This window comes from Haliaeetus albicilla, chromosome 4 (genome assembly GCF_947461875.1).
Source record: "Haliaeetus albicilla chromosome 4, bHalAlb1.1, whole genome shotgun sequence".
Lineage (NCBI taxonomy): Eukaryota > Metazoa > Chordata > Aves > Accipitriformes > Accipitridae > Haliaeetus > Haliaeetus albicilla.
The window spans coordinates 35,280,009-35,294,452 of record NC_091486.1 but is presented as its reverse complement, the minus strand read 5'-3'; the positions used below and the strand labels follow the sequence as shown (position 1 = coordinate 35,294,452).

At 38.3% G+C, this 14,444-nt stretch overlaps 1 protein-coding gene across 4 annotated transcripts in view; it reads left to right on the top strand.

Annotated features, from left to right (window-relative positions):
* The window catches only part of MYO1B (myosin IB), a 97,759-nt gene extending 87,558 nt beyond the window's left edge, over positions 1 to 10,201 (top strand). For all 4 annotated transcript variants that reach the window (XM_069781885.1, XM_069781883.1, XM_069781884.1 and 1 more), the window contains 4 exons: positions 1,740 to 1,872; positions 3,425 to 3,577; positions 4,499 to 4,626; positions 7,203 to 10,201. In XM_069781885.1, the coding sequence (XP_069637986.1) occupies positions 1,740 to 1,872; positions 3,425 to 3,577; positions 4,499 to 4,626; positions 7,203 to 7,326 (538 nt within the window). In that variant the 3' untranslated portion in view covers positions 7,327 to 10,201. The remainder of the gene's footprint in view (positions 1 to 1,739; positions 1,873 to 3,424; positions 3,578 to 4,498; positions 4,627 to 7,202) is intronic.
* Positions 10,202 to 14,444: the final 4,243 nt, after the last annotated feature.

The window sequence follows — 14,444 nt, the reverse complement described above, 5'->3', positions numbered from 1 at the left end:
TTGGGAAGGAAGGATTTTTATTTATATCCTTGGTTTGGTACTTTTTACACCAAGACTGAACAATGAAATTGTATACAGCAAAATGTCTATCTACGTTACTTTTATTCTTAAGTGGTATATGTGATAGAGGGTAACTGTTGATTCATTTCAGTTTTAGCTTGTAAGTCATCATTGTTTAATTAGGGACAAAATCCACAGGGAATCTACTGTTTTGGTGGCTATGGTTTCATAATACTAATTAATAAAAACAAAAAAAATCAAAGCTCCAACATGGTAGAAAGTTAGAATGGTTTCCCCACCCTGCACTCATTTAGAAACATTTCCATCTCTTTTTGTCTTGTATTCAGAGCTGATTAGCTCCTGTTGGGTTTTTTTATTGGCCTAGGGGTGGAGGAAATTACAGTATAAAGTTTCTGATTAGTTAGTATGATAATGAGTCATAGGATGTGGCTAATTTTCTGTGTATAATACAATTATTTAAGAACAGAGAGGGACGTCTTGTGAGTACTAAAATACCAGAACCCTTCCTTTTCTCTCCCATCTCCCTGTGTGCCAAAGATGCAGTTGCAAAGATAGTGCTATTCCACATAATATATTGGCTCCTCTTGGGCTCTCGTCTTGGCAAAGCTTTGCATTTAGTACTTTGACTGTAATTTAATCAAAGCAATTAGTTAAAGCGGCTTCCAAACAAAGCAAGCAGCAACTGTATTCACCAATTCTTAACTGATAGTGGAGCTCTTGCTGTATAACCCTGAGGTGGATAAAGATGGGTGATTGGCAAGCGCAACAAGTCTTGATGAAGAGCTGGTACACACTTAACAAACAACAGGAGGTCTTGAAGGCAAGTTCTTGTCTGTCACTGAAATACTGCGAAAGAGCAGAGGTGTCAGTCCTACTGAAGTTTTATTTCCTGTTTTCACTGAGGCTGTTATTGGGTGATTTTGAATCAAAATTTATTGTATATGCAAGGATGTACTTGTGTCTGATATCCATAACAATTTGGCCCATTTAATTGGAAAATGTTTCCAGAGCAAGGAAAAAAAAAATCCTTTTACTGTCTTTGGTGATAAATTTCTCTTTATTCACCATCACTGTGCTGTTAATGTATACAAACAAGATTCTGTGTCTAATATCGTTTCTTACCCCTCCTCCTCCTTTCTCCTTTCCCCCAGGATAGTGTACTGGGAGATATATCCACACTACTCTGTAGCAATTCCCAAGTTATTTTCAGCTGACGTAGTGTGCCTGCACGGCACAAATTAATGCCGACACCACTGCACTGAGGGAATGGTGGTACCAACCTGAAGAGTCTTGGGGCAGAGGGCAGGGCATTGCAGTTCTCTGCTTCTCAGCAGGATGGAGGACAACTACGCTGCATAAACAAACACCATGTTAAGAGCCCTGTTTGCATTCAGTTATGTATTGTTCTAGTTATTCTCTTAGACAACAGCAAATTATTTTGCGTTGCTGTTTTTTAAAACAGTTAGAAATCGTGAGTAGAGGTTTCTGGGTTGTTTAGAGTGTTCTTTCACTAAAAATGAAGCAGCAAATGACTTTACCTGGCAGAGAATGTATCAAACCTTGAGGAAGCTTCTGGCAGCATAGAGTCATTGAAAAAGGTATTTGGTGCATCTCCTGGCTCCATGAAGCCTGAAGCAGAACATGACGGCTTCAGGAGGTTTGCTTTTTCCCTGAGATTCATGTTTAACTCGTATTTCCCTTGTCTTTTTGTTGGGCAGTGTTGGGCAGCCGTTCCAAGGGGCTTACTTGGAAATCAGCAAGAACCCCAAGTATAAAAAACTTAAAGATGCTGTGGATGAAAAAATCATTATTGCAGAAGTTGTGAATAAGATCAATAGAGCTAATGGGAAGGTAATAAAATGGAATTACTTATCCAGAAGGGTAGATCATTTTTGTTATAAATAAACTGAGAGGGAGACTTCGTTTCGGTCATGTAATAGTCTGCGGACTTTAAAAAATGCCCTTTTTTCAAGGGCAAGATTGGGAATGTTGGGTTTATGTAAATCGGTGATTTTAAACACCTGTTTTAAATTTACGTAAAGATTACTAAAATCTTGTTTGGGTTTGTAGTTTTCAGTCACTTTTCCAAACAAAAATGGCATCTCATCAACTGGTAACAGACTGTATTGATTCACAGCTAAATGTAGTCTCTGTACCAAACTTAGATCTTCTATTTGCCAGTTGAAGAAAAGAAATAGAGAATATTGGTCTTGTTCAAGTAGTTAGAAAACTTAACCTTTCAAGGTTCACACTGTCGTTCAAGCTCCTGTTTATCACATATTATTATGTTTTAAAATAGTGAGTGGCATGCTCTGCTAGCTTTGCCTGTCTTCTGATTGATATCAGAAGCTTTTTGGAATGAAGAGACAAGTTTCTTGTATCATTTGAATAAAGCTGTTAAATATGCTAGGTACTTTTTATTCTGCCAACACAGAACTTGTTTTGCATTTAAATTATACTTATTAAAACAGGAAGTATTCTCCTCCCTTAGTAAATGTAATTGTTTTCACCATATCTGTCTAAATATTAGAAGTAGTAGATGTCATTTATGCATTTGTAGGAGTGAAATTAGGTTGCCTGTTGTTGATGCCAAGTTAATTTTCCGGTTTAGAAGAAACTAATTAAATGAAGACAATATCTTTCTTGTACTTGCATAGGCTACAGCTGTCAAGATTTAAAAACAAAACAAACAAACAATTAATAATGAGCTATGGTTCTATGTGCTTAAGACAGCTACTTCTTAATTATAATAGTTAAGATTTTATTATTTAAAATTTTACAGGAGAAAAAGCTATATGTAGATTAAGTTCTTGTTTCTCTTTCTTACTATTTTCTAAGACGAATTTAAGAACACACAATCATGCTTTAAAAATATTTGTCATTTGAAAATATGAAAGTTTATCCTCCTAAAGAATAATTCCAATAGGTAAAGGGAGGAGAGCATAACACCGAAAATACCTACATGATTTGTGTTGTTCTGCAACACAGTTTTGGTGAATAACAGTAAATAGTGAGGCTTAACCCTGAGTTAACTATCACTGAAAAGGTATATTGGTTTTCCTGGGGATTGACAGAGCATGAGAAATGAGGTTATCATGATTTGCATAGTTTCTGAGTTTCAGTTTCCGATTTTTGTAATTGTAAGCTAGTAATTAAAGGAACTGTTTATACGTAAGCATATGTGCCAAAATGAGCTAAGCTTCTCAATCTATAATTAGACACATAAATAAATTTGACCTGATTTTAACTGATCTGCAGCTTTTACTGAACATCAAGTGTTCGTGTTTACTAATGTGGGCCAAGCTTATTAACTCTATGAACTGCTTGTAGTCTTAGTAGGTGCTCAATAAAGACCAGTTCTCTCTTTGTGTAGATAATGGTTTGCATTTTTGTATTTTCACAGGCTACATCCAGGATTTTCTTATTAACCAAAAATAACGTTCTTCTTGCGGATCAAAAATCTGGGAATATCAAGTCAGAGGTTCCACTGGGAGATGTTACCAAAGTGTCCATGAGCTCCCAAAATGATGGCTTCTTTGCGGTGCACCTCAAGGAGGTTGGTTACAACTTTATAATACAATAATATGACTGTTTTACATGCAATGATATAAAAATTGTTTATTCATTATCGTGTAGCATTAAATAGTAGTGGTTAGCCTGTAGGTTTATAATTTTATTGAACTTTGCCATATCTGCAAAAACTTTGATTTAAGACTACTGAAGCCAGATGAGAACAGGTACTACATTATGAACGATCATTTACTCGTGAAAATCAGACTTCATATTTCACTGTAGCCTCTTCAGGATTGGATTTCCGTTTGTAATGTGGGCCTTTGATCTGGTTCAGATACCTTGTGGCAGGGTTTTCCTTTTTAGCTGCTCATATAGTTCTTCCTGACACTCAGGCAGAATATTTATCTCTTCTTTATGGGCTGCCAAGAAATCCATGTTATGGCACAACTAATTTGGTTCTGAAGAACTTAGTTCAGTGCTATATTTGCTTCACTGCACTGTCAGCATTGCTCTGCTGAAATCATTAAGCTGTCATTTGTATTCTAGCTTAAACGGAGTTGAAGAGTGTCATATATAATGTCTTTTGATACTGACCACCTTCATCCTAATACTGGTGTTGGTGATTGGTTTCTGTTCCTTTCTGAAAATATTGTAAGCTTGCTGCGGTATAGCCAGAAGAGGGATACAGAAACACTACAGTATTGTAGGACAAATGAAGGTGACCCTCCTTTAGGGTCAGAAGGGGTTTTTAACTTTCTCAACAGGTTTGTAGTTGATTTGAGAGTGAATTGCATTTTGATCTTATGCACTGCACTGCATCCCTGTTTAATTTACAAGACAAAAGGCTGTTGTTTCATTGCACTGGGAAGAGAAGACTCCTTTTAAAATCTCCTGCTTAGCTGGCATTTAATATTTTTCATATTCTAGGTTTTGGTAGCCCTAACTACTTTCTGTTCTGTTTCAGGGTTCAGGAGCAGCTGGTAAAGGAGATTTCCTGCTCAGCAGCGATCACCTTATTGAAATGGCCACTAAACTTTACCGTACTACTCTCAGCCAAACCAAGCAGAAGCTCAACATTGAGATATCTGATGAGTATGTTTCTTGTTTGCTTAAAAGTGCATTTCCTTCAGTGCAACATGCTAAAAAGTCAAGTATCTAATGTTAGAAAAACAAAACACTGTTGTGTAACTAATACTTCTTTTCTCTTGACAGAATACTTGTAAATAAGGATCCAATTTTCAGTGTGTACTCATTTCTAGTATTCAGTTTGGCTCTTATTTCCTTGAAAGTCATTAGAGAAAACATGTTTTTCTTAAGGTAGTTTCAAATAGGGCTATGAAGCAGAATTGCTGCTGTAGAAATAATTAAGAGATACTACATTTGAGAGAATAGTTTTGTGTGTAACTGAGAAGTTCACAAATTCCTATGAGATACTTATTGGACACTAGCTGCCAAGTTCTAGTGAAAATAACCAAAACAGAATGAAAAGCTCCTCCTAAACACACATAATGATGGTGCTAGTAATGTAGGTCTATGCTACCTTCTCTTCTGTGAAGGTAAAAAATGTATTCTTAAAATTCCTGCTGATGGTGTTTGAACCACCTGCTGTTGTTTTGGTTTTTTTGGTTGTTAAAAAGCTGGTTTTGATAAAATGCTTGCATCTCAAATTAGTATTTCTTTCTGCCTGGTGCAATTTCATATTTTGGCTTTCAGTAAGGACTGCACTTGCAGTGTTTATAGCCATGGAATAAAAATCTCTGTGTGTGTGTGCACTCCTAAAGCCTGCTGAGTAAGAGTCCCTCACTTACTCCACCATTATTATGCGCTCAGTTTGTTGTGAGAAGTGCCCCCTGATTTCAGTAGCGTTGATTTGGTGGGTTTATTCATTTTAAATAAAGAAGAAAATTTGGAACCCTTTAACAATAGTGGAATAAAACTACTGCAGGCAAAATGTGAACCTTTTATCTGGCTGCACCACACTGCTTGTATCTAGAGTCGTGATGGCGAGTACAGTTTGTTCAGATTTGAGGGTTTATTTAAAGGCTAATTTTGCTTTTTCCTTGAAAATGGCATCTGCCTTTTTCCTTTGTTCTGTTAGCAGATGTGATTTAATTTGCTCAAGGGTGTGGGTTTTTAGCCTCTAAAAGAGTGTGGCTGTCCCCAGTAAGTTTCTAGTTTAATGATGGCTACAAGGGAATAAACTACTAAAAGTTTCAGCATGCATTGCACTAGTGTGGACTGCCTGCCTGCCTGCCTTAGGTCTGGAAAACAGCCTGCTTTCTGGGAGTCTTGCATTTTGGGATGTGGTTTTCTTTCTTGTCTTGCAAATTAAAAACTTTCGAGTGTGTATTGCTATTGAGTTTATCCAGACTAAATAATTTTAAGTTGTTAGCAGTTCCATCTCTGTTGATGGTGAAGCAGTACTCTCTTCCTCCTGCTAGAGTTTAGATACAGGCACAACTAGAGATTGAGGAGAAAATGTGGCCTTATTTTGACTACTGTACACTACTTTTTGGGAAGAGAGCTGATATAAGCAAAAATGCTGTTGATCCAGGGGTATGTCTGGTAGGAGACCTCCCATTCATATATATAATATTGGAACAATGGGTCTAGGAAAATGCAGCGTTGGTGACAAGAGGCGATGGCTGTAAGACCTGCTCACGTTTTCCGGATGCTTGCATGGCTGGGAGCGCCGAACAAGTTAATCTTTGAGCGTCTGGGCTGTGCAGCAGGAAAGCAGGACCGAAGGGCAGCTCGGCGCAGCAGAGGCCATTTCCTCCCCTGAGCTCTGCCGTCAGCTTGATTTGTGGTTTCCGGCTGGAGAACAAATTCTTTGAAGTTTTTGGCCTCTGCTGGAGGACTTTTTAAGGATGCTAAAAGGGAAAATCTTCTGTATTACAAAGGACTTTTTAGGTCAGCAACCGCTGCATGTGAGCCAAAAGGCAGTGCTGCCCTGTTTATTGCTTTTAATCTTGCTATCCTGAGCAGTGAGAAGTTTGAGGCTCCACAGGAGCCTATTGGTGGTTTTTAGTGGTTTTTTTTAAAGCAATTCTCCACATTCAGCGAAACTTCTTTTCCAATAAAAAGTGAAGAGTCAAATCCAGATTCATTTATCCTGGACTGCAGGAAATATCTAAATTTGGAGATTGCTGGGAAGGAAGTGAATTTTCCCAATTGCTGAGCAGGGGGCTGTAAAGGCTAACTAAGGATTAGAAATACGAGAGCTGCTAAAATACCAGATATACTAAATAAAGCATAGATCAGAAGAGTGCTCCCGGTTGTTGCTATAGAAGTATTTAGCTTCCTTCCATGAAAACAGAGAAGTCCCTTTGGATGACGGTGAAGCAGCTGGAAATAGTCTTTGCTGCATTTCAGGTACATTAGAAATTCTGTTTTAAGCTGCCTTCTTTCTAAAGGAATAGCAAACTAACTATTGTAAAAGGTCCACAGTTACAGGCAAAAAGCAATAATTAAGAGATAATACCTGAAGGAGACTCAAGCCATACCATAACCCATGGCGCTTTTTTTATTCCCTAACTCTTATAATTAATACAGACCTGAAGATGACATCTTTTGGAGTGATGCTCAGAACCCACAAGAAAAGACTTCACCTCCTCATGTGGTTTTTTCCTACGTTTAGCTAAAATGTATCTTATTCCTTCTCCTAGGTTTCTGGTCCAGTTCAGACAAGACAAAGTGTGTGTGAAGTTCATACAAGGCAGCCAGAAAAACGGCAACATCCCCACTTGCAAGCGAAAAAACAATCGGCTTCTTGAAGTGGCTGTCCCTTAACTGCAGCTGGTGACCCTCCCTTTCACGGACTTGTTTCTTTGTAATAGTGCAATTTTAGTTGTTTGGTTTTGCTGGTTTTATGCCTTTCTAGAGCTGTTGATGGCTAATAGCTTTAGAAACCCTTGGCAAAACATTTGATCAATTGACTTCTTAATCTTTTTGTTCATGCCAGAGTTTTAACCCTCAAAATGCAGATTTTTATCCTGTGAGGCATTTTTACCAGCTGGCACGTATCTGTCATACACAAATCATTCCCTTTGTTTAGTGGTCATATTTTAGTGCAGCATACCGTAAACCCACATATTAATGATAAATTACTCATATTTCTTAGTCTAGAGATCCTCTTAACAGGAACTATACATGGCCTTGATGCTTAATGGCCACTTGTGCTCAGTGTCTTTTTATATCAACCTGTTCTGGTGTTCTGACGGGCTCCTCGCTTGCCACTGCTGGGGAGACCGGCAGAATGGAGACTGGCACACTAACTCCTATAGTTAACACTAGGACCTATGTAACTCAATGTTTTAGTCAATACAGCACAGGAACATCTAATTCTGCAAAACAGAAGGAATATATAATTATACGAGCAGCTATATGCATAATTTTATAGTAAAAAATGCAGAAATTTTGAAACAGGATTTTTAATTAGGTCAGATGTTTTTAATGACTTTATACAGTAAATATCAGTAAAACTAAGAAAAAGCTTGTTTCTAAGCTATACAGTTTGAGGCATATTTTCTGTTCTGCTTTTTTTTCTTCTAAATTATCAGTTAAGATTAGAGCCTGAAAAATGCAATAGTATTCGCAACACAAGTAACTGCTAGGTATTTAAACAGTTAGTTATCAAGTGAAAGGTTTGAGCCTTTCTTTTAGATATTGGCATGTACAATGTGCAATAAAATGTACGTGACATTTTGTGAGAAATTATTTATAATACATTTTTGTGTGCAAGAGAGAAGGTTGGTGCAGACTGCATAGGCAATGTAGGGGTTAAAATAGATTCGTGTTGTTAATTTGCAGTTTTTTAGAGTGTACACTACAGTTGTCAATTTGGGAAGAATACTTAGAATTAAAAAGTCCTTAATTTGGGGGTCTGTATATAAATTGGTATTACGGCAATAAAACTGTTCTAATTCTGTGCTGTTTGGTACTCCTATATTATAACCATATTTTTGTACTCCAAACTATTTTATATAACTTGTGTGCCTGATGTAAATGTGTGCACAGAAAATACAATCAAGAGCTGCATTATAAACTTTCAGTGTAACTCATTGCACTTAATCTTTTATAAGCCAGAAGCATTAGTTGAAATCCTTAAGAGGAGAGATGCATTTTTAGATAGAAGTAACTACTCAAGTGAAGGGTTTGTTGGATGTGACTGTTTGATTTGTTGATGCAAGGACAGTTGAGAAAGCATTGTATTTTTGCAGTCTGATATAGGACAGATTAAGACCCTGGGTATCTGATGTGCAGTGCTGGAAGTCCAAGCATAAATAAAGGAAAGATAAAGAAAAGTTCAGAGTCTCATTACTCTCCCGGTGGTAAAGTGATGTAGTGCTCACGGCTGTGAAGGCTCCTCTGGGCGGTTCCATGTTAACATTGGCTCTCCGCGTTAAAACGGCATTTACTGCAATAGATGTTCTAGTGCTAATGGTTATCGGTCTGAAAAAAACAGCTGGTTTGGGTTATACCACATTTTGCTTTGGGATTAAAGTAAATTATTTTGCTATGATTTGAATACAAAACAATTGTTTTAACTGGTTGCTTTAGTGTTGCTGTTAAAAATCCATGCACGCAACCTTGAAATGTGGGCATAATCAAAAGATGTATTTCCCAAACTATGACAAAAAGTTGCCTCTTCCGTATGATCTGAGTTTGAACCCTTCTTTTAATAATTGAGTCAGGTTAATAGTTTAATAAAATTTAAATAATTTTACATGTATTGTAATTAGAGATGCTTACGAAGGAAATCTTAGTATCAATTTGTAATGCAAAATTAGGATACTTCAAAGGAATTATTCCATTGCCTTAAGAAGACAGCACGTAATAACATGGCATTTAAAACTCTTAAATCCTGTATTAGAATTCCTGCTCGGTGAAGACTGGAGTGTTTCTAAACCTGTTTATTATCTTGAAAACCTTACAGTAAGAACCACAAGGAGCAAATTCTTAAAATGAATACAAAAGCAAGGAAAACAAACATTTGAAGTCTGATGTAATCCTGTAGTTGTTTGCAGGTAGAAAATGGGAGAGTTTAGATTAAGTATATCTGGATATTTGGCCCGTGAAGTTAGGATATTACAGGATAATGTTAGGATATTTGACTCATCCCAGCCAGACCCAGTACACATCCCTTTTATTTTTTTGAGCTTTGCAGCAAGTCATGATAGCCATACCTGCAAAAGACTGGAAGAGGGACAAATTCCTCACTTTGATTTCTGGTGTTTCATTTCTTTTTCTGGACCTTTACAATTTTTACCTTGCATATTAGCTGGTACTTTGTGATAGTTACCATTTGACACTTAAATATTTCTCAATGTACAGAGCAAGTTTTGCTGAACGTGAATTATTTAGATATGCCTAGAGAGTCATGGTATCTTGATGTTTAGATTTAAGTATCTAGGATGTTGAAAATAAAAACTCAAGGTCACCTAGTTGGTTTTTTTTCTTTTCCTCTGTTTTCTTTTATAACTGTCAAATGGAGTTGTAAAGAGAAGACTGTTCCTCCTATGGTGCTAACCTTACACATCCTTTTACTTGTAAATTTTAATTTGTCATCTGGAAGCTGGGCAAGGATCTTTTAAAAAAAAAAAAAAAAAAGACATTTTTTGCATGATACTTTCCAGAATCAAATAAAATTCTGTTCCTAGACCTATACTTTCTCTATATCTGTATCTTCCTTACTGCCATCAAATCTAAAAAGAGCAGGTGACTGGGTTTTCAGTTAAATATAGAGAACACTGGTGTGTGACCTTGGAGAGAAGAGAAATTTTTATTTTTGTATGTGATTCCTTAAGAGGCAGCATGTCTTCCACAGTAACCTTTTTCAGTGCAATTCTTCAGTGCAAGTCCTTTCCTCCACATAGTTTTATCTGAAAATTCTGCAAACTCAACTTTCCTAACATTAGGATTCGGACTGATTCCCTAAGAACAGTATTAATAGCCAGATTAACCTGATTTTTAAAAAATGGCTTTGAGCCCCAAACCTATCATATTCCACATGTGTTGTCTTGTGATCTTTTTCTCTCTTCTTAACAATTTTAAGTCTGATTTATGTATATTTTTGTTCATCGTACAAATTATGGAAGAAAGAAACTAAAATGTAAAGCCAGAAAAGGCATCTTCAATTTTAATCCAGGTTTGTTTTCATTGCCAAAATGAGAGCCTTTTTTCTAAAAAGTTCTGGCAAAAAAAATTGAAGAATTAATTCAAAATTTTTATATGAAATGAGGCAATTTTCCCCAGTCAGTGTGAATTTCACTGTTATTCTTGAGCTTTTAGATCCTTAATCTTGATGAACACTGTATTGTCCATCTTCTGTAGGAAATGGTCATGGTTATTTTGGAAGGTTGCCCTGTAGTGTGATGGTGATGGGCAGGAGGGATATGCACATGTCTATGCTTCTTTGGACAGTAGAACTTCCAAACAAGCACTCATTTCAAAGACAGAACTGGAAGTGTTTTATGGGGATGCTGCCAACTTATAACAATAGAGGCAAGCATGAATTTGAAGTACTCTCTAGCATCACTAACAGATGAGTTCTGGCTTTCCTCCTGTCTAGCTTCTGTCCTTATTTAGAGTATTTTGGAGCTTACACTGACATATGACTGTGAGTGGGAGAAACAATTCTTTACCAATGTTTGTAAAACTCTCAAAGTGATCAAAATTCTCTGGATACTGCTTTTAATCATGTGATTTAAAATAATTACATGTTATGTCACTGTCCCGTGACCTTCCAGTTAAATGTAACTAAAGGCTGTTGGCATGTAGGAAGATCTTGTAGCCATTCCAGCACAGTATTTGCTAATTTGCAGTACAGATCTCTCTGTCTGAAATCAAGTGATCTGTTAAGTAGTTTCAGGAGACTTAATTCAGGCAGTGACATCCTCCCTCAAAGAGAACAGCATTCTCATGTCAGTCGTGGTTACAGTGAGACTTCCCATTATAGGACTAGCTGCAGTGTTTCCTCCTAGAGATATAGGTAAAGGGAGGTTTAGCATATGAAAAAATTCACTTAATTGCCAGAGTTCATTGGCAGAGCAGCACTTGCTTCTGCTGAAACATCACATGTATGAGCAGTCACTGCTTTAAGCACACACTCTATATACGCTGCATAGAAAAGCCACATTCGTTCTTGCAGGATAACCCTGACAGCGGTACTTGCTCATTCAGCGGTGCTGAATCTCTTGGTTCTTCCACACTTTTGAAGCGGAGTACACAGAGGATGGAGGATTGTGGTGAATTTACAGTTGCTGTTAATTCCTGTAAAAATGCATTTACATAGGTTGGGGCAGATTTGCATTGGCCAGTCTCAAAAAATAAGCTGGAATGCAAAGAGGAAAAAAGTCCTCCTACGAATTTGTTGTTTTTAAGGAAACACTGTTTCATGTCTGGCTGTATTTCTCTACAATAAACTAGTGCTATTTAAAGGATTGGGACTGTGAGAGGAATATTAACTTAATCTAGTTATCAGCTAGAACCAGTTCTGCTCCTGTTCCCTTGCGCACAAGGCCAAGTTGGGTGTTCAGCCTTCAACTTAAAATGAGAGTTAGGACAGTTTGAGGTGACTGCAGTTAACTTTGATTATGATCAAGTGATGAAATTGAGTCCTAAAAGATTTTTAGAAACAGATTCCCCCTCTCCTTCATCCTAAACTTTTAAGATGTTGACATCTGATTGTGAACTGACTAGGCAAAATTTTGAAGTATGAAGCACAAAAGGCTTTATACATGAATGAAAAGAAAATGTGAAGAATCTGTCTTCTTAATAATTCAACTGATTTCCAAGGCTGCGCCCTGTGCTTAATCCAAGGTAAGGATCTCTTTGCTGTATAATATTCTACTGTTTGTGATCTTTAATTATGGGAGAAAAGAGAAAAACTAAATACTCCTCTGGCCAGGGAGTCTTATTCCCTGGAAGCATGGCAAAGTGCTGGGGATCTGCAGGGAGCCTTTCTGTACGAGTCCTTGCCCAGATCCCTGGGACTTCACTGCCCGGTCTCACCTTCACCCTCTGAAACATTGAACGCCTTTTAGGCTGCGCTGTAAAAGCGGGAGATGATGCTTTTTGCCACGATGGTGATTTTTTCTGGCCTGGCAACGTCCTTTCTGGACGTTCCAAATCCTTTCCCCCCCAGTATCTTGATGCTGGGTGGTCTCAGAGATGCTGGGTGCTGTTTCCCACTCTGGCTCTCATCACATTCTGATTTCCTCCTGCTCCCATTCCCTCCTGCCTCTGACATCTCTGCAGTGATAAAGGGAGGCATATGTCTCCAGGGTAAAGCAGCAACGTATTCTTTTAGGTTATTTTCTTCCATTATCTACCACTGCATCTCGGTACCTTGGTTTCAGCTGAACATACAGGAAGTGTTTTATTTCCCTTCTAACCAGGAGCTGTTTTTAATGAAAGATGCTTTGTTCCCTTTTGAATTAACTTGGTAGCTGTATCAGTATCACCAGTGTTTCCCAAAAGTGACAAAAAGCAAAACTGAAGCCTGAAACATGAAAAGCTGCTGTTGCTATGCGCTCTGTCTCTTCCTGTTAGAAAAGAAATCCACTTGAAGTGATGTTTTGATGAAGTCCCTGCTGGCTTGATTCACGGCACGCAGCCTTCAAGGTTGCTGTACATGCTTCTTGTAGCCTGAAAAAAGGAATCCATCAGAGTATGAAATAGGTAGTTTCAAACTGTGGTGCCAAAAGGAGGGAACTCATTTATATTGAGATGCAAAGGAGCATTAAATAGCTGTGAATACACTTACATGTGCTTTTACTTGCCTGTATGCTGCTACAGCTATGGGAAGGGACCTTGGCATAAGTTTAACCATGAAGACTCCAACTGGAAGTGTTCAAAGCAATGCTGTCTGACCAAAATCACCATAAGCTATTGATTAACATTTAATAATAAAGTCCAAAAGTTGTGGATGAGCTTGCACTGGAAGATCCTAAATGTTGATTACATCCCAAACTTCTTAATATTATATAGGGATTTTAGCCTTGTGATGGCAGGTTCCTGAGTTTTCATGAGCTGTTCTGGGGATAATGCAAAAAATAATAAAGAATTTCAGCTATTTCTGATACAGTAAAAAGGCATTTGTTTTAAACCAACAGCAAACTCATTGCAACGTGAATGTCGGATTGTTTCCAGCTCACAGCCCATCACTAACACGGAGGTGTTCACCCTGATGGTCCTTTATTTGAACGCTGTATTTAGAAGGCGTTGCTGCATTGACATCATGGGATGTCCCACACGTGCTTGCCTCCTGAGCACCATAGGGGCTGGGGATGTGGGTTCTGATCCTACCTGGGTGGTTTTCTCCTTTCTGTTGAGGTGCAGATAGGGTTTCTCAGGGTAAAACAAACCAAAGAACAAACTGGAAAAGGAAGGGGGACTGCGAGAGCCAGATCCGTGCTTCAAGCTTCAGTCCCATCTTCAGGCTTTTCTGTACAAAGGGGGCGAGGAAACCCTTTCTAAAGAGAGGAGAACGTCTTCTCCAGCTGCCAGAGCCCGGGACGCCATGGGTGGGGGCCAGCATCTTCCTCCAGCCAGGGTGGAGCGAAGCCTGTTTAGATTTGAACTGGTTTTGTGCTGCTGTGCTAATCCCGGCCCATTGGTGTTATTTAGAGCCTTCCCTTGGTGTGGCTTTCTCCTCGTGCTCGGTTTTGCACCACCAGACGTTCCCTTCTTGCGGGGAAATTCCCTTGCGGGGGAATTTCTAGAAACTGGTAGGATGGATGCAAGGGCGAGCAGGAAATCTTTTCTGAAGGCAGACCAAATCAAAAGCAGGATATGGGTAAGAGGCATCTGGAAAAGGTGCTTGAGCTGCAAGGCATCTGGAAAAGGTGCTTGAGCTGCAAGGCATCAGGAGTTTGTTAGTGACAGCTGAACGGCAACCACATGCC